The sequence below is a fragment of the Urocampus carinirostris genome, chromosome 6, assembly GCF_059441175.1.
Source record: "Urocampus carinirostris isolate Australia breed hairy pipefish chromosome 6, RoL_Ucar_1.0, whole genome shotgun sequence".
In the NCBI taxonomy this organism is placed as follows: domain Eukaryota; kingdom Metazoa; phylum Chordata; class Actinopteri; order Syngnathiformes; family Syngnathidae; genus Urocampus; species Urocampus carinirostris.
This window is the reverse complement of record NC_142354.1, coordinates 5364398-5382386: the sequence shown is the minus strand read 5'-3', so window position 1 is coordinate 5382386 and position 17989 is coordinate 5364398. Positions and strand designations below refer to the sequence as shown.

General features: G+C 41.2%; 1 protein-coding gene across 6 annotated transcripts in view; it reads right to left on the bottom strand.

The window, feature by feature from the left end:
* Positions 1-17989, bottom strand: part of grip2b (glutamate receptor interacting protein 2b) — a 194783-nt gene that overhangs the window by 20698 nt on the left and 156096 nt on the right. For 5 of the 6 annotated variants that reach the window (XM_088337570.1, XM_088337571.1, XM_088337569.1 and 2 more), the window contains 8 exons: positions 17334-17479; positions 13074-13218; positions 12391-12530; positions 10421-10621; positions 9791-9956; positions 7212-7326; positions 5628-5793; positions 1100-1302 (listed from right to left, as the gene is read on the bottom strand). In XM_088337570.1, the coding sequence (XP_088193696.1) occupies positions 1100-1302; positions 5628-5793; positions 7212-7326; positions 9791-9956; positions 10421-10621; positions 12391-12530; positions 13074-13218; positions 17334-17479 (1282 nt within the window). Of the gene's footprint in view, positions 1-3; positions 618-1099; positions 1303-5627; positions 5794-7211; positions 7327-9790; positions 9957-10420; positions 10622-12390; positions 12531-13073; positions 13219-17333; positions 17480-17989 lie in introns of those variants that run through there. The other variant, XM_088337573.1, reaches the window with a different exon arrangement.

Sequence of the window (17989 nt, the reverse complement as noted above, 5' to 3'; positions counted from 1 at the left end):
ATGCAGAAACGGCACATCAAATTTATTCGTAAGACAATTTTCAGGCAATAAATTGCTACTCAAAGTGCTTTATAAAAACATTCAGTGTACAATAAGACAATTGAATCCCTTCCTTTATCCCCACCCAACAACCCGAAAGGTGTAATACAGACACACAGTGGTCAAATACAATTAAAACAAAAATAAATGGTCATAGAAATAAAATGTGATCATGGCAAGGCAGACAGACAAATCACACGAGGAAAGGGACCTGAGGGAGGGTGATAGAGATGACAGCAGATGGTTTCAGGATTTCAGCCATTGAACCACACTCTACCAGTGTGGGCCCCCAAAATGAGGAAACACTGAAATATAAAAATATCAATGAAAACATCTGCAGAACAAAATATAAAAATGTGAATAAAAGCAAAGTGTGATACGGTGAAAGATTCAAATAATCAAATCAAAACATCAAAACATCATAAAAATGATCAGTTAACAGCCATACTGTATTTTAAAAGTGTGCCTTGAGCCTCCTCTTACAAATAACAAGGGTGCCCGCATGGAGGACCAAAGTGGCTGAATGCTGCTTCACCATAGGATCAGAAAAACAAACCGCTGCCAGGGGACTTCAGGGGCTGCGAGGGCCAATATAATAAAATCAAATCAGACAGATGATGGTCCAAGACTGTAAAGACAACTGAAAACTAGTAAAAGCACTTTAAATGTGATCCTAAAACGCAAAGGGAGCCAATCCGGCAAACATGCTGTTACTGCTAGTGTCCAGCAAACGGCACTAATGCACCATAAATGACCAAAGATTAAACTATTCTACATTATATTGTCAATACAAAAAAAATACGCGGTGCATGATTGTAATAAGTAAATAGTTATGGTTACTCACCACTTCCTCCAAAAGGTAACTGAATGTGTAACTGAATTACTTTGTATTTAAAGTAAATAGTTACCAAGGAAAGTGACTATTTCAGTTACTTTAAAAATAAGTTGTTGTATGTCTTATATTTTGACATTTTCTTCCAAAACAATTTGCAATTCAAACAATCCAACATTGTGCTTTTCTCAGTTAGCATAGCATTGTAGCCGTCCTGTGTGAACCGACCTTGTGCAACTCCAGTGGCGTCGGTGACAGGAGCCCTTGCATCTCTTGCTTGATGCGACGAGACTCCCACGTCCTTTCAGAAACCCTCAGCGAAGACTTGGACTTTGACTCATGGTGCAGAAGAGGGAGCGCATTATCCTGGAGGTGGTGGCCAGGGTGCTGCAGGTCGTTGGGGTGGAAGTGGACATCCAGGTGGGCATCATCTGAGAAAGATGTGGTGAAGTGGGAAAACACTCATCCTTTCCTTAATTCTAAATCTGGTTTATTGACTCAGCCAGCATATTTCGAGTCATCTATTGCAGCTTGACAGACTTCATTTGAAGAATAAGATGTTCCTCCTGAAAGGGACACTGTGTAATATTGGACCACCAGATGTAGCTGTATTGTGTAGTGCAACTGAAAACGAGTGCTAGAAAGCACAAAAAAGAAACTCTAAGTGAACTATTAATCATTTAACTGCCCAGCCTCTGAAGTTTTTTGGTACCTTCAGCAGTAAGATGCCCCCTCTAGGTGAGCCTCATGTTATGTCAAATAACATTTTTCGATTTGTGAGTTTTTTAAAATGTTTGTATGATGGTTAATGTATTTTTGCTTCATATCAACATTTTTCTTTCATTGATGCCAAGGCGCTAAGTATTACACAATGTCCTTTTAAGGTAATCGCTGGGTGTCTTTTTGTGAAAAATGTTGATGGTTGGTGACCTGTTCAAGTTGAGATACTTTTTATGAACTCTTTTGCTATGCAAAATGATATTCCTTGGCATGCATGACAGCACTTTTTAATCCAGAGCAATAACATCAGGGCCAAAAGTGTGAAATGTGAATAACTGATCTGAAACAAAACAAAAAAACATCAGTTAGTTAAAATGTGTTTTGAAACAAACAAAAAAAACGAAAGTGAAAAAAAAATGTCAATCTAAAAAAAAAAAATACAGGGCGTTCCAAAATGATGAGGCACAGTTTGATATTTAATATCTCGAGAACATTTCAGGACATAAAAACACATCTGGTAAATTCAGAAAGCTTGTAATCTCAATTTTGTCTAAAGACATTCAATGTGGGCACCATTGCTCGTGCGACACACATTAAGCACATAGTCAAATTCTTGCTAAACGTGTCCGATCATTGCATTGTCAATGGTTGCAAAAGCTTTTGTTATCCTAACCTTCAGCTCATCCTTGTCTCTTGGAATAGCGGGCACATAGATAAATGAATGTTAGGGTGAAGTGTGCAATCCCTTTGACCAATAGACCCATGAACCAATGATTTCACAATTATCCACAAAAATAATTCATATGGTGTGAGATCTAATTGGTCAAGACACGATATGATAATTCCTCCCAGACCATCTAATCCATCTGTCTGGCCGTGTTATGGTCAGAAACTTGTCTTAGCCTGAGACCCAGTGTGGTGGTGCCCCATCCTGCGGGAACTTGAAGTTTGTTTTCGCCCCATTGAACCATTAACTAGTTTACAAGCATGTTGAGGGTACGTCCTACCATTGACTGTTACTCTTTCAAAGAAGAATAGTCAGTAGACAACTTTCTTCAACCACAAACCACGGTCAACTTTGGGGAATCTTGCTGATGTTTAACCCTCCCTTTGTGTTAGCTTTTAGGTAACACATGCCATGTTCGTGGGTCGGTGGGGATCCGTGTCTTAAATCAGCTGTGATATACATTAAAAACAGTAATATATATTTACATTTTTCTCAACTCTTGGTTAGGGCCCGGTCACACAGCCGTTTGCGGCTTAATCACGGCCAGAAATTTCTGCCTGTGAGGCGGACGCTGTTGGACGCTTTGAGATCGCCATACAGACGAGATACAGCAGTGCTGAACACGCGGTCGGAAATTCACGCGCGGGTGGCAGCGCAAAGCTGCTCAAAACTTTAGAGCACGGGTACACATCCTTTCGCGGGCGTATCGAGGCTGAATCACGGTCAGAAATTTCTGGCCGTGAAGCAGGCGCTGTTGGGCGCTTTTGGACGCTTTGAGACCGCCATATAGACGAGATACAGCAGTGCTTTACTCGCGGTCTGAAATTCACACGCGGTTGGCCGCACAAAAAGTTTTGAGCTGCTCAAAACTTTGAGCATGTGTTAACCGCGGGCAGCACACGAGGTAATGACGCTGAAATGACGCGGAACGACGTGCTATGGCCGCGGCCAGGGCGTGGTTACACATGGGTAGGACGGGAAATTTCAGCGGGTAATCGTGGGTGGAGCATGGTAATAGCATGTTCTGCGCCTGTATCGCGGTGTTATTACGTGACATTAGCGTGTTACGCGTGTGACGGTCAAACGCCTTTCTCCGCGTATATACAGCGCGATTTGCCGAGCACACGTCAGTTGTGCTCGAGACGTCAAGCGGTGGACATGGATCCACGTCACCGTAGTGACCTCGTCTTAATCCATTTTTATTTCTTGATATTTATTTTCATTTCATAACAAGATAATAAAATCAAAATAAAAAACTATTACAATAATAACATATTGGCTTCTTCGGTGCCATAGCTTGAAATCTTGATCTTCACGGGACTGTGTCTTGAGTGGTTATGATTTCTACAGCCCGGTGTTGTGCCGAGATTTGCATCCCCTCGCTACTACAACCACTTTTTGCGTAGGAGTCGGATTTGGGCACAACACCGGCTCGGGAGCTTTTATACCCGTGGTCCACACGAGAAAATGACGCGGAAATGACGCAATGAGGAAGCGGAACAGTCGCCGGCGTCTGTTTTGCGGGCATACCACCGATGAACAGCGGGTTGGCCAATTTTGCGCATTTTCCATCGCGGGCAACCACGGGCAAAAAAAAAACGCAAAATTTTACACGCGATACAGACGCAAACGGCTGTGTGACCGGGCCCTTACCTTGGTTCCTTATCCGTGAAAATGTTTTTTTTTTCGTGTGGGTCTCTTGGCTTGTTTTCTGCCCGTTTACCCCTCAATTTCAATTAATGGTAAAACAACCCTGTAAAGAATTAAAAATTAAATCAAATATTTTCATTTTACCTGTCTATTACTGGAAGGTATTACAACAAATCTGAAAAATCCATCTATCCATCCATCCATCTATATTCTTCCGCTTATCCAGAGTTGGGTCGCAGGGTCAGCAGCCTTAAAAGGGAAGCCCAGACGTCCCTATCCCCCGCAACCTCCTCCAGCTCATCCGACGGAACCCGAGGCGTTCCCAGGCCAGCCTAGAGACACAGTCTCTCCAGCGTGTCCTGGGTCGCCCCCTGGGCCTCCTCCTGGTGGGACATGCCCGGAACATCTCCCGAGAGAGGCCCGAGCCCGAGCCACCTCAACTGGCTCCTCTCAATGCGGAGGAGCAGTGGCTCTACACAGAACTCCTCCACTTGTGGCAAGATCTCATCCCCGACCCGGAGGGGGGATGCCACCCTTTTCCGGCTGAATACTCTCGGACTTAGAGGTGCTGATACTCATCTGAAAGATACTAATTATTAATGTGTTTTTATCTATTTTAGTTTAATTAATTTTAATATCGATAACTTTAATTGCATCTGAGGGGCCAGGGTCGGTTTTGACTCAGACATATTTACTTCAGGGAAAAAAAATCATATTTTAACTTCAATACAAAAATAAAATGAAACTGGCTGTCACCGCATTGACTGAAAGTCCATTTATGATTTCAGTGTTTGCTGTAGTTAGTGTTTAAAATCTGTTTTTTTTTTGCCTGGTAGAAACTGAACCTAACAATAATAAGGTAACAATTTTAATTAGAATGTTTTTAATGAAGTGACTTTTTTCTTTACCTTTTTTTGAATAGACATTTCTGACAAAGTTAATAAGCCTTGATGCAATAAACAAATTCATGTGTATTTTGTTTGCAAATAAAATCCAAAACAGGTCGGTGGCGACCCTAACACAAGTGGAGGGTAAAAGGTTTATGTGGGTTCTTGATGCCCCATATGCGAGTGGCATGCTTCTTAACTTTGCCATTTACCGTATTTTCACGCTCAAACGACGCACCGTGTGAAAGGGCGCAGCCTCTGTAATTGGTTCTATTTCAGAATTAGTGCTACTACTGGAAGCCCACCCAACCAATAGGGCGCGGGCACTCTCAGCTTGCATGAAATATCTCCCCTTGCGCACACATAGACACGGAGAGATGTTAGTAACGTTTGCGCCGTGATGCAAATTTAGATACACATCACTTTCTGGTTGAGTGAATGCCATTTAAAGCCTTTCGAAAGAAATTAGAAAGAAATCAATAGTCTTCCAAAAAACGTAATGTAATTGGCTTTAAAATGGAACATATTATATCTTAGTACTATTCGAACTCAATGAGATATGGGGACTTTTAATTAAGATTTTTGGAACACCCTATATATCTAAAATAATTATCAAAGTAATTCATAATTATATTTTCCCAGAAAAAAGGAGTCACACCTAAACTTTGATTTAATTCGAGATCACCAAATGCATTTTTGGTTTCAAGTTTTACTCGTTCAAGTTTGAAACTTTTTGGCCCCATGTAACTCCATAATTATCCATAGGGCTCACCTTCATCGTCGGTTAAGTGCAGCTCCTCGTGGAGATGCGCTCCCCGGTGGTGGAGGAGAGAGTTTAGCTGCAAAGTGCTCATCCCGCCATGGGTCAGGAGGGGTTCAAGAGCTGGTTTGTTGCTTTCTACACCTAAACTGAGTGCTGTGCCAGTCATGATGGAGGCCTGTGACAAAACAAATACATTTTCATGAGAGAACGTCAGAATGTTGAAGGTCTCTATCCACAGTAAATAAAAAATGCTAACATGTATTATCTCTAGCTCTTAACCCAGGGATGGGGTTACTTCCAATCCAGTCTGCAATCCAATAGCTTGGCAATACATGAGGGGGGTTGGTTAGGGGTTAATGTAGGCTGTATGCAATTTTTCTCATATCTTAAAAATGATGTATCTCATTTTTTTGGCCTTCTTTTTAAACATTCAATGTTTGCAAATAAAAAGGAGATAAATCTTTTTAGAATAGCAGCGATGATATGCATTTATGAGTTAATGAACATGCATTAACAAATAAACTTTATATTTCATTAATTTTCTATATAAATACGCCATTTATTGAAATTGTTTTTTAAACACTCAGAATTACAGAAAAGTAATTATGAACTATAATTCTGAACTACTTTCCTTTTTTAAGCACAAAATGTGATCTTATGCATAAACAACAACACAGGCCGGCATTAACTCAGGAAGTAGAGCACTCGCCTTGGGATCAAGAGGTTGCAGGTTCGTTTCCTGGCTCCTCCGTGTTATATGTTGAAGTTTCCTTGGGCAAGACACTGAATCCCTAATGCCCCCAATAAGCAGGTAGGCGCCTTGCATGGCTGACTCCCTATTGGTGTGTGAGTGTGTGTATGAATGGGTAAGTGTGAAGCACACAGGATTTTTATGTAAATGACAAGAAAGACAATCTTGAATCTTGTAAAACTCCAAATGCAATACGGCTTGCTTCCTAAATTTGATAAAATATCTTGATAAAATAAAAAGCCTGAATGGCCGCATGTGGCCTGCGGGCCATAGTTTACCGACCAATGTCTGTTAGTGGCTATTTTCTAGATGAAATTTTACAATTTCATTGAACATTTTGCCTGACATTTCAATCAATATACAGAAGTTAATTAATTTCTTTAAATGTAGGGTGCATCATTTTAGGTGTCCTTAAAATAGTTGAACGTCGAATATTTGTTTTAACAATGTCCAATTGAGTTCAAAGAGCCCTTATACTTTACTTTCCGCGGTGCCTTTCTTCTTTTACCTTAATTTTAGCGAAGCTGTCCGGGGCGGAACATTAGGTAAGTAGAATAAGGGTAGTGCTGGAGAGTCATGTCATGCTTGTCCCCAAGGTTTTTTTTTTTATCTATTTGTTAGTGAGGCATGAAAATTGTGAAAGTAATAAAAGGCCTGTTTCAAGAACTGGCGAAATGCCAATCCGCAAGACAAAGAGTTTTCTGAGTGCGTCTAAAAAATGCACAAACATCCGCGCGCATCATGAACGAGCTGACCGAGTCTGTAATGATGACACAATGATGACAAAAAGTTCATCTCCTGTAAGTAAAGATCATTTAGCTTAGAGTGAAGGGCTAACAAACCTCGATTTCTCTGAGCAATTCTGATTGGCCGCAGGTTTCCAGGTCCTCCAGAGCCTGACACCAGAAACTGTCATCAGAGTCCAGAACAATTCCGTCTGATGATTGTCCGAGAAAACTGTATGGAGTGAAAGAATGAGGTATTTCTCGCATCAAAATCCTTCAAAAGAAGTACTGTACTGTAGTTTCTAATGGCTTTGACGCTGCTGATCATTAAGTATCAAACTTTTGGAGACTATTTGAGTATTCCAAATCACCAATAGATGCCAGGCGTGACTTTGATCAGATCTTTGTCAACACACTTCATGCCTTATTTTATGCCCTGTGTACACTGTGTGACACGGCGGCCCATATGAAATCCCTATCCAAGAGGTACCCAAAGCAAATTGAATGCTGTTCTTGAACCGTTTGGAGAATATAACACTCTGAAGTTTTGCCCCACACTGAAAGTGCCACTAACATTGTCTAATCTGAGTTGGAACCCACAGAAATGGGTTTTTATTCTCGCCTGAATTTTTTTTACAATCAAATGCCTGCACATGAGTGTAGGATGGGCATTTGGACTGGAAAACAGGTGAGACAATAGCTTGTAAAATCCGATCAAAATCTGAAAAACTACAATTTGTATTTTACCCATTTTTCTAATGGTAGGTCTAGACATTTCCAAGGGTGGCCATTTAGAGATGACCCTTAAAACCGCATTCATGTATTTTAATTTGGCCAGTTTTTAGACATTGTAAACTAGTTGTAAATATTAGATTTCCCTTTCTAGAAGTGAATCCATGATGGTGTACACTTTCGCATAATCATGGTGCTTAAAAATGAATTATGTTTGGCTTTGTGCGCGTTTACTTTTGAGTAATTTGAATGCACACCGTAAATGTGTATATACATTCTACTTACGGAATGTGGAAAAATATCCGGACATTTCTGTGTGTTAGATTTTCTATTATGTGCACCTTTTTCCTAGTATAGTGAATTATTGTAGTGCTTCTTTCCGCCGTTACCGGCATGTGCTAGCACTGTGAGAGGTCACCCAGCATCCACCCCAAAGAAGTAATCCGCTTCCTCTTCCTAGTTCATGTGCAAACATTCTATACTCTATCTCCAGCGACTTTGACATTTTGATTGTTTAATATCTCGTGCATCCATTCAATATGGTTGGTGTAAAGTGTAAAGAAGAGGCGAGCCGTTTCATTCACTGTGCCAGAAACATTAATTTGCATAGTGGATTATTCATGTGTGAATCAATAATGTTGCAGTTTGATATGTATATGTAGTTAAAAGAGCTTGTATTGTATTATGTTGGAAGACAGTCTTTATGTACGTATACATATCGAATTGCAAAATTATTGAAGCGCAGGTGAAGAAGTGGAGAGACTTTAACCCAGTCTTGTCAAATATATGGCACGTGGGCCAGATCAGGCTAGTTGGACGATTTAATCTGGTCCGCCATAAATTTATGAGAATTTCAAAATAAGTCACAAAGTAATTTCTATCAAAGCTATAATTTTCGAAACAAATGCACACAAAATGATATTCCCGGCCACGAGAGGGCTGTCTTGAGGTTATATAGAGTGAGTTGCTTCAGGTCTTCAATTGCATTCACTAACCCATAAATGCTAAACATTAAAATCTTCTTAATCCATTGTTAGTGAATGTCACGTGGCGTGGTGGGGTCGAAGGAGTGATCGGACCAGAACGGATGCAGGAGGCAGGAAGGGAGAACTCAAATGCGTTGACGATCCATAGGTTTTATTTAACAAAATAAAAGTTGTCCATAACTCTGGGACATGACAAAACAAACAAGTTTCTTCCAACTCAACTAAACAAGACAAGGCATAACAGAACGGACAATGTTTAAAACTAAAACAGGACAAGGCATAACAGACCGGGGAATATGTAGATACGTATAATGAGCCAGCACCCGCAAAGCCCAGAATCCAGCCTTAAATAGCAGACACAATTAGTTGAACTGCTTCAGCTGTTGCCCAGAGGGCGGGGCAGACTGGTCACCAAGGCGACCATGACAGTGAATCAATGTGTAGTGTTCAGAAAATATCCCTTGCCATCCGTGATTAAAATCAGATGGTAGGTTATTAATGTAAACTGAATGATTAAGCATAATACTGAAAAATAAAGCTAAACATTTGGAGTCGACATTCTTTTACTGATCCGGGCCTGCCTGACAACAGGACCCAGCATTAAACCCAAACTGAGTTTGACATCCCTAGTTTAACCAATCCAAATGCAGAAGAAAATGCACTATGCAATTTCTGTTTTTGGGACTGTCAAGATATTCTGACAATATGTTCCGATGCCATATCATATGTTACTTGAACCACTGGTAGTCCCAAACCGGCATTCAAATCCTGTTGCATACAATATTATTATTATTATTATTATTATATATTGCAATGTTCCTCAAATACGATAATATACTGTAAAACCTTGTGTGGTGATGCGTTCTCAGAAACATTCTATGTATTTTTCCAACCTTATCCATCATATTCTGCAGTATAAGAGGCACAGTTTCAAATTTCTGGCTTATAGTTGGGAAAATACAGTACACGTTTTGCTACCTCAAAGGTTTCTCCCACTCGTCCTCGCTGAAGCCGCCGTCGCTGAAGGGGTAGTTCCTGCGGCAACCAGGTGGGGGTGTAGTGATGCGTTGTTCCTGCTGCTTGCTGCTGCGCCACTCGTGAGGGTGAAGTGCCAGGCCGGAGGAACTCTGGTGGTTGTATGTTCCTACAAGTCCAAGGATAAAGGGAACACATTGATACGTTTGTCTAGGGGTACATATAAAATAGTATAGATGTTTAAATTATTTTGACATACTTTTTGCCATTTACATTATACTTGCAGGTTAAGTTTACAATCTGTAGGTTCGATTCCCTGGAGTTAAACTCCTAATGCCCCCGGTTGGCAGATAGGTGCCTTGCTGACTGCGGTGTGTGAGAGTATAAATGGTTAAGTGTAAAGTACATTGTAAAGTGCTTTGATAGGTCTTCAGTGATTGGTTCAGGCACTGTAGAAATGTAGTCGATTTGCCAAATACCATAAATGTCTTTCGTCCTTTTTTCAAATGTTTACTTAACTTTAAATTTATCTTACACAATTCTAGGGCGGGTGGGAAACTGGCTTTTCTTTTGTTTCCAAATACACAACTATATTTCATTAAAATTTGAAAAAAATGTCTGTGGAAAAAATACCCTGGCTACAATATCCAGCGTCCAGCCCAGATCCATCCCATGAGTCCATGGCTGAGTCTACACTGGGAATGGTGGTTGCGTAAAGTTCCGATAATCTGTTGGTCTGCTGGCTGTCTGTCATGTCTGTCAAGTCGTCTTCGCCGTCACTCAGATCGTTTTCCGTTGCGTCATCTGCTCCGCTCTCTTTCCTATCGTCGGCATCTTTGTGATAAAGAGAGAGAGAGAGAAAATCACAATCTTCCTGTAACTTAAAGGGACAGGGCGTATTATTTGACCCCAAAAATGCCGCTGCATAGTGTGGTAGAACAAAAAACAAGAGCTAAGAAGCACAATGAAGAATACAAACTACGGAGACTCAAAGAGACCAAAATACACCCTTTTACTTCCAATTTTTGGCACAGCCTTTTTGAGGGTTTTTGGATACCCGTAGCAGCAAGATGGCAGACATTATGTCAGCTCCCTTAAAGTGAGGCTCATGTTATCTCATCTCATCTCATTAGCCGTACCGCTTATCCTCATTAGGGTCGCGGGAGGCTGGAGCCCATCCCAGCCATCTCCGGGCAGTGGGCAGAGGACATGTACAATTAATTTCTTAACCAAAGAGTATTTTTAGAAATGCATGTTAATATGATAATTTATATATTTTTGCTCATTATTTAAATCAATAAGGCATTCTTATTGTTTTTTGTTTAAAAATGACTTAACCTTCATTTGTGAGGTCTTTGTGCCATCTGCTAGTTACTGAGTGTAGTGTTAGATTGATGTGGCAGATGGCTCCTGGAATTTGTCGTATGCAATGTTGTGTCGCTACGCGCAGCAGTGCTAGCCATTGAGTGAAGGAAAAAAAATGGCGTTAAAACAAGCATCTGCTAGAAAAAAATAGCAATCTGCTAGCTATGGTAGTAAGTAGAAGTGAAATCTGTGCCATCTGCTAGTTAGAGTGCAGAAGTACATTACTATGCCAGGTGGCTGACACTTTTGTTGTATGAAATGCCGGGCTGCTTCACGCTGCAGTGCCAGACATTGAATAAGAAAAATGAGAATCTGCTGGCCGTGGTAGTAAGTAAGGGAGGACTCTGCACCATCTGCTAGTTACTGAATGTCGTGGTACAGTGCTGTGATAGCTGGCTGACACATTTGTTGTGTGCAATGCCGGGCTGCTACACACTGCAGAGCCAGACATTGAATAAGAAAAATGAGAATGTGCTGAAAAACAGGCATAGTAATCTGCTGGCTGTGGTAATAAGTAAGGGAAGACTCAGAGCCATCTGCTTATTACTGAGTGTAGCGGCAAATTGCTGTGTCAGCTGTCTGACAAAACTGTCATATGTATTGCCGAGCTGCTGTGTGGTGAGGTGCCAGACATTGAAGGGATCAAATGAGAATCTGTTGAGAAAAACAAGCATCTGCTAAAATATTAAGTAGTCTGTTGGCCGTGGTAGTAAGTAAGGGAGGGCTCAGCACCATCTGTTAGTTACTGAGCGTAGTGGTAGATTGCTCTGCTAGCTGGCTGACACCTTTGTTGTGTGCAATGCCGGGCTGCTACACGCTGCAGTGCCAGACATTGCATAAGAAAAATGAGAATGTGCTGAAAAACAGGCATAGTAATCTGCTGGCTGTGGTAATAAGTAAGGGAAGACTCAGAGCCATCTGCTTATTACTGAGTGTAGCGGTAAATTGCTGTGCCAGCTGTCTGATAAAACTGTCGTATGTAATGCAGGCAGAACAATGCTGGACTGCAATGCACTGCGATACCAGGCCTTGAATTAAAAAAAAAACCTGAATCTGCTGCCTGTGGTCGTAAGTTAGGGTGAACATAAATCAAAGAGGTCGGATGTTACCGGTATTTAAAATGCAACTCGCACCAAATAATTTGAAGCCACCTCTACTTTGTAGTGCTTATGTCCTTGTGGTCTAGGTCGTGTTTAATCATCTTGCCGATGACGAGTGTCCCGATGGTGCTCTCTTACTGTCGATCATTTTCTTAATCCTGAGCGTGACGGTCTCTCCGGCCATTTGCAGTAGGTGAATGGCCTCGCTCAGAGGTTTTCCCTTTAGGCTCACGCTGTTGATGGCCAGAATGCGGTCACCCATGTGGATAGCACCCGTCCTGCTCAAACGGATACACACAGCCAGATACACACATGGGCACGCATACGCAGACTTAATTTATTGAGTATTATTTCCCATAATCGACATTTGTTGTGTGCTTTTTGGTTGTCTCCACTTTTTGATAATTTGAAATTACGGAACGTGCATTCGCTATAGCTGGGATGTCAAACTCAGTTTAGCTCACATGGTGGAAAAGACTCTCTCACAATGGTCGTGTGAGTGAATGAATGACATAAAAAGCGTGTCTCTGATTCCGAGGTGTAAAATTAAAGGGCGTTATGGCATGCTATTACTGTTCAAAAATAAAAAAAATAGTATAATCTGCTGCCACCTGTTGATATGGATGAATGTTACAGTTACTGGACTGATTACTGGAAGGAAGTAAAGAAACTGAAAAAAGGCACGCTTTTTTGGCAAAGATGAAATCGGGGAATTTCCTACGGCATACTCCACAAGGTCTTACGGTACACTACTGTTCCCCTGCACACTGGTTGTTAAACACAGTTTTAGAGGATTGTGAAACAACTGCTTGACAGTGTACCTCTCAGCCAAGCCACGTTTGGTGAGTCCAGAAATGGTTATGGGATCAAAAGGTTCTTCCGTGCCCGAGATGGTGATGCCTAATGGTCCCCCGTAGCGCTTCAGCTCCACCGTGTAGATGATGCTGCCAGACGTTTCCTGCTCGTCTGGTAAAAACGGACATGCATATACGCAAACACATACAAATGCACATTTTTGCTTTCATTTACAAAAGTGATGAGTAAATAAATTAACATAGCAATTATTAACACTTGACTCTTCTGATAATTGCCCCCCTCTGTGTGTTCTTGTGTGGGTTTAACACTGCTGCAGTCTTCAGGTCAAAATGACCCAACAATGTGTTATAAACACCCCAAAAACTCTTGAAATAACATTTCTTTTAACTTCAAACTTAATGACATTTCTAGATTTGTCCCAACAGTTATCCATGTCAGTCGTACCAAAGAAATGACAAAGATGGTCTCTGGGAGTTTAAATCAAGGTTACAGAGTGACAGAATGTTAAAGTGTTTTAGTTGTGTATAAGAAAATGAGTAGCATAAGTAAATAAGACAAATGTGGTGGTCTTCACCTGGATTGTGTGCCTTGGATCAGTCTGGATTAAAACAAAAAAACAAAAACAAGCTACAGTCTTTGAAATTGGTGAAAATGCATCCAAAACTCGTTTTTTTGCATTTCCCTCTTTAGATTAGCTAAAGAAATACAAATGAAGAGGAATAGCTATATCACATGTATCATGATAAAGCACACTATTGTCACAAGCCAGAAACGGAGACAGGACCCAATAGCGTTCGTTTTTACTCAGTTTTATTGAGAAAGAGCATTGCTTGCTTCCACAATCCGATGATCGTCGGACACGGGTAGCTGATGGCAGGGGTAGTTTACGCGGAAGTGGCACTCCCGTGTCGAGCGAGGATAGTCGTGGGCGACAGGAAAGCTGGTCGATAGCGGGACGGGAGAGCAAGTGCGATAACGAGTCCAGAAAAAACGTCCGCAAGTATCAGGCAGTAAACAGGCCAAAACAGGTCGATGGCCGGGACGGAAGAGCAGGGCAGAAACGGGTCCAGAAAGAGGTCGGCAAGAGATATCAGGCAGGAGAAAACAGGGCAGGAGATTGTCGGATGGTACAGAGCTTGCCTAGCTGAAAGCGTAGGTTCGCAGGACGGTCTGACAGCTTCCTCTTGGAAGCCGGGGGTTTAAAAAGGGTCAGGGAACCAATCAGGGACCAGGGCTGTTGGCACAAACGGGGCATTCGCAGGTGCCCTGAATCAGCAATCATGACAACTATGTTTTTTTTAAGCAATCTGAAATTTGGTGTTTAAATTGAATACATTTGTTTTTATCAGGGCTTTAGTCATTTTGACCCAGAGGACATGGAGGGTATACAGATATAGAAAACAACTTTTTGAGTTGGTGGTTGCATTTGGTTAAAACGTTTGGAAAAGTGGCCAGGCCAAGAAGAAAAAAATGATTGTTTGGATTAAATACGATATCTTGGAGAAAAAGATGATGTATGCTTACCCAATTTTTCTTATGAATAAGCTCTTATGAATAAGTATACATGCAGACATATTCGTGTACATGATTTTTTTCATTTCATATTTTTTTGATAAATTGATTAATTTTGTAAAATTAGTTTTGAACCACCCAGAATGAAAGAAAATTAATATACAGAGTGATTCTCAAAATATGATATCCTCTTAATATTAATAATTAATTACGATAAAAAATATATATTTATTTCCCTGTACTAACTCCTAAGCATGGGCGGCACGGCAACTCAGTGGTTAGCGTGTCGGCGGCACAGTCCTGAGGTCATGGAATCGAATCGTCCTGTGCCGAGTTTGCATAGCACTTCGGTTTCCTTCCGCATTCCAAAAACATGCATGTCAGGTTAATAGGCTGGTCCAAATTGTCTCTAGGTGTGAATAAGTGAGTGAGTTGTCTGTCTCTGTGTGTCCTGCGACTGGCCGAAGATGGCTGGGATGGGCACCACCACCCCCGTGACCCTACTGAGAATAAGCGGTGCAGATGAGAAAAAAAACAAGCAGATAATTTGTATATGAAAATAAAATAAAATAGTAAACTGCTGGTGACCTTTACTATAGATATGCTTCAGCGTGTTAGGCAGGAGCTGGATTACCTTGACGTATGCCATGTCTCAGGCAGTGCACATATTGAACATTTGAGAAATTGTTCACATAATCCACATGCTTTTAAATTTCTAATTCAGATTTGGAAGAATATATTTTATGATCATTTATCAATAATATTTTTAATTCTGTTTTCCCTAACCATGTACTTTGTGTCACATATCTTTTTTTTTTTAAACAACTTGTATCTTGTCCCTTTTTTATAACCAAAATATTTGATAGTGTGGCTGAGAATGAAATAGAGCTAGTGTTTTTTTATTTTTATAACTTGATAAATAAAAATATTATCTGTGTTTTTGAAGAACGCTTCATGAATTGTACGGAGGAGGGAGGGGGGAACCAAAGGACACTAGGGACAAGACTGTCACCAAAACAACAAAAAATGTTTCTTATCAGTAATTTTTTACTATAATATACATCGTTGATATATGTTTACAGATTTCGTTGAGCAGGCCGACTTTAGAAGCTTGGCCTCAAAATAATGATGAGATTAAAAATTGGATTTCTTAATCGCATTCTTTTAATTGTATCAAAACAATTAAACATTCTGTAATACATGGTATGGAAAAAAAAATCAATTTGAGGCAGAATCATACAATGGAGTAGTTATGTCATTATGTCATATGTTCTCAGGTTGTCCTGCATTACACTTGGTGACTTTGACAGTAGGCTATTACATTATAAGGCTTGTGTAAGGCTTTTATTTTTTTGCTGCTTCAGACAAATTAGTTATTTATTTTCGTCCAATATGGCACTTTTAACATTTTGGGAAGAAGACCCTGGGGGCTAACTTGTTGTTCTGTCTGCAGAGCATGATGAAACTAAAATGCTTAATGTGCTTGATTTAATTATCTTTTTATACTATTATTATCATATTGTTTATGAAATTACTTGAATCAACCATGATTGTCTAGTTTTAAATTAAATGTAATTTATTGTTGATTGGATGTACTTTGATTATATGAGAATGTGATTGAATGCTTAAATAAGACAGTTATTCAGAATTTTTTTCTGTTTTGTTTTTCACCAAGTACTTTTTTACTTTTACTCATATGATTATTAGGATGAATACTTTTTGTCACGGTTGCCCATTGCCTTCCCGTTTGGCGCCAGCTGCTGCTTGCTGCCTGATTGGCTTCCCTCCTATTTAAAATCAGTGCTCTCATTCACTTTTTGTCAGTCTGTCAGCGAACCTCTGCACTTGCAAGACTTGTATTTTGACTCTGTCCGGTATCCTGCTCGTGTATCCAGTATCCGGTTTCGATCCCGCCTGTCCTGTCCTGTACCTTGCTCCAGTCTCCGGTACCGATACCGTCTGTCTTGTCCTGTTCGGTATCTTGCTCCAGTATCCAGTATCGATCCCGCCTGTCCTGTCCTGTACCTTGCTCCAGTCTCCGGTACCGATCCCGTCTGTCTCGTCCTGTTCGGTATCTTGCTCCAGTATCCAGTATCGATCCCGCCTGTCCTGTCCAGTACCTTGCTCCAGTCTCCGGTATCGATCCCTTCTGTCCCGTCCTGTCCGGTATCTTACTCCAGTATCGAATCTGTCTGTCCTGCCCTGTCCGGTATCTTGCTCGTGCATCCAGTGTCCGGTACCGATCCCGTCCGTCCCATCCTGTCCTGTATCTTGCTCCAGTATCAAATCTGTCTGTCCCGCCCTGTCCGGTATCTGCTCATGTTTCCTGTATCTGGTATCGATCCCGTCTGTCCTGTCCGGTTTTGATCTCTTCTGCCCAGCGATCGTCGAATCGCTGGCATTTGTGTTCCCGCGCATGACTGCCCCGTTCCCGTAAAATAAAGCTTGTGTGAAAATGTTACACGTCTGGGTCCACGGTGGCACAGTGGTTCGGGTTCTGACATTTTTACTTTTACTTGAGTCATATATATATTCACAAGTTACAGTAATTTTACTTGAGTAAAATGTTTGCCTTCTCTACCCACCTCTGGTTGTTTCCATGCAAGTAATTTAAAAAAGAACCGGTGGTTATCACCAGTTGTTGATTTGCAGCCAACATCGTTGTTGTGTGGTCGACGAAGCAATTGCAGAAACGTCCGTTTTTTTCTTGTGTGATGGTTCCCACAAAATGGCGCCAAGTGAAAAGTCCTCACCTGAGTTGTCCTCGTCCTTGCGTATCTTGAGTTTAATAAGCTCCTCGCATTGCTGCAGGATTTGCTCGGCCTCCTCTCGGGAGCAACTGTCCAGACGCACGTTGTCGATGGAAAGAAGTTTGTCGCCTGGCTCAAGCGTTCCAGTCCTGAGGGGAGAACAGAAAAAAAGATGTTTGCTCCTCTTGTCTCTTTTCTCCACTGGTAATTTTAGGTTGAGAGCGAGAGGGGTGCTCAGCGGCGACTCTAGAAAATGTTCAGAGGGGTCTCTAGATGGGGCCATTTGGGGTGGCACACTAAAACTAAAATACATTAATTTCACATTATTGATGTAGAAACGTCAGGGCAAAACTATCAGAAAGACACAGCCACTGATATACTATTTTGTAATACTTGATGTTACTAATGATTTAATGTGCATAGTCCATTACTGTCCAGTCTGGAGCAACCACTTGCCTGGTGGGATTAAATGTATAACTGATGCACAACAATCTAATGATATACTGGCAAGCGGGGTAGCCAACAAATTTTTAAGGGGAGCCGTAGCCACCCCTGGATGCCCCTGGCCAGCCCCTGGTGGCGCCACTGGAGGTACCGAGCACCCAGAGTGTCTGGCTGGTTATTTTTTTTTCGTTCCACTTAAAGTGATTTAGGATCAT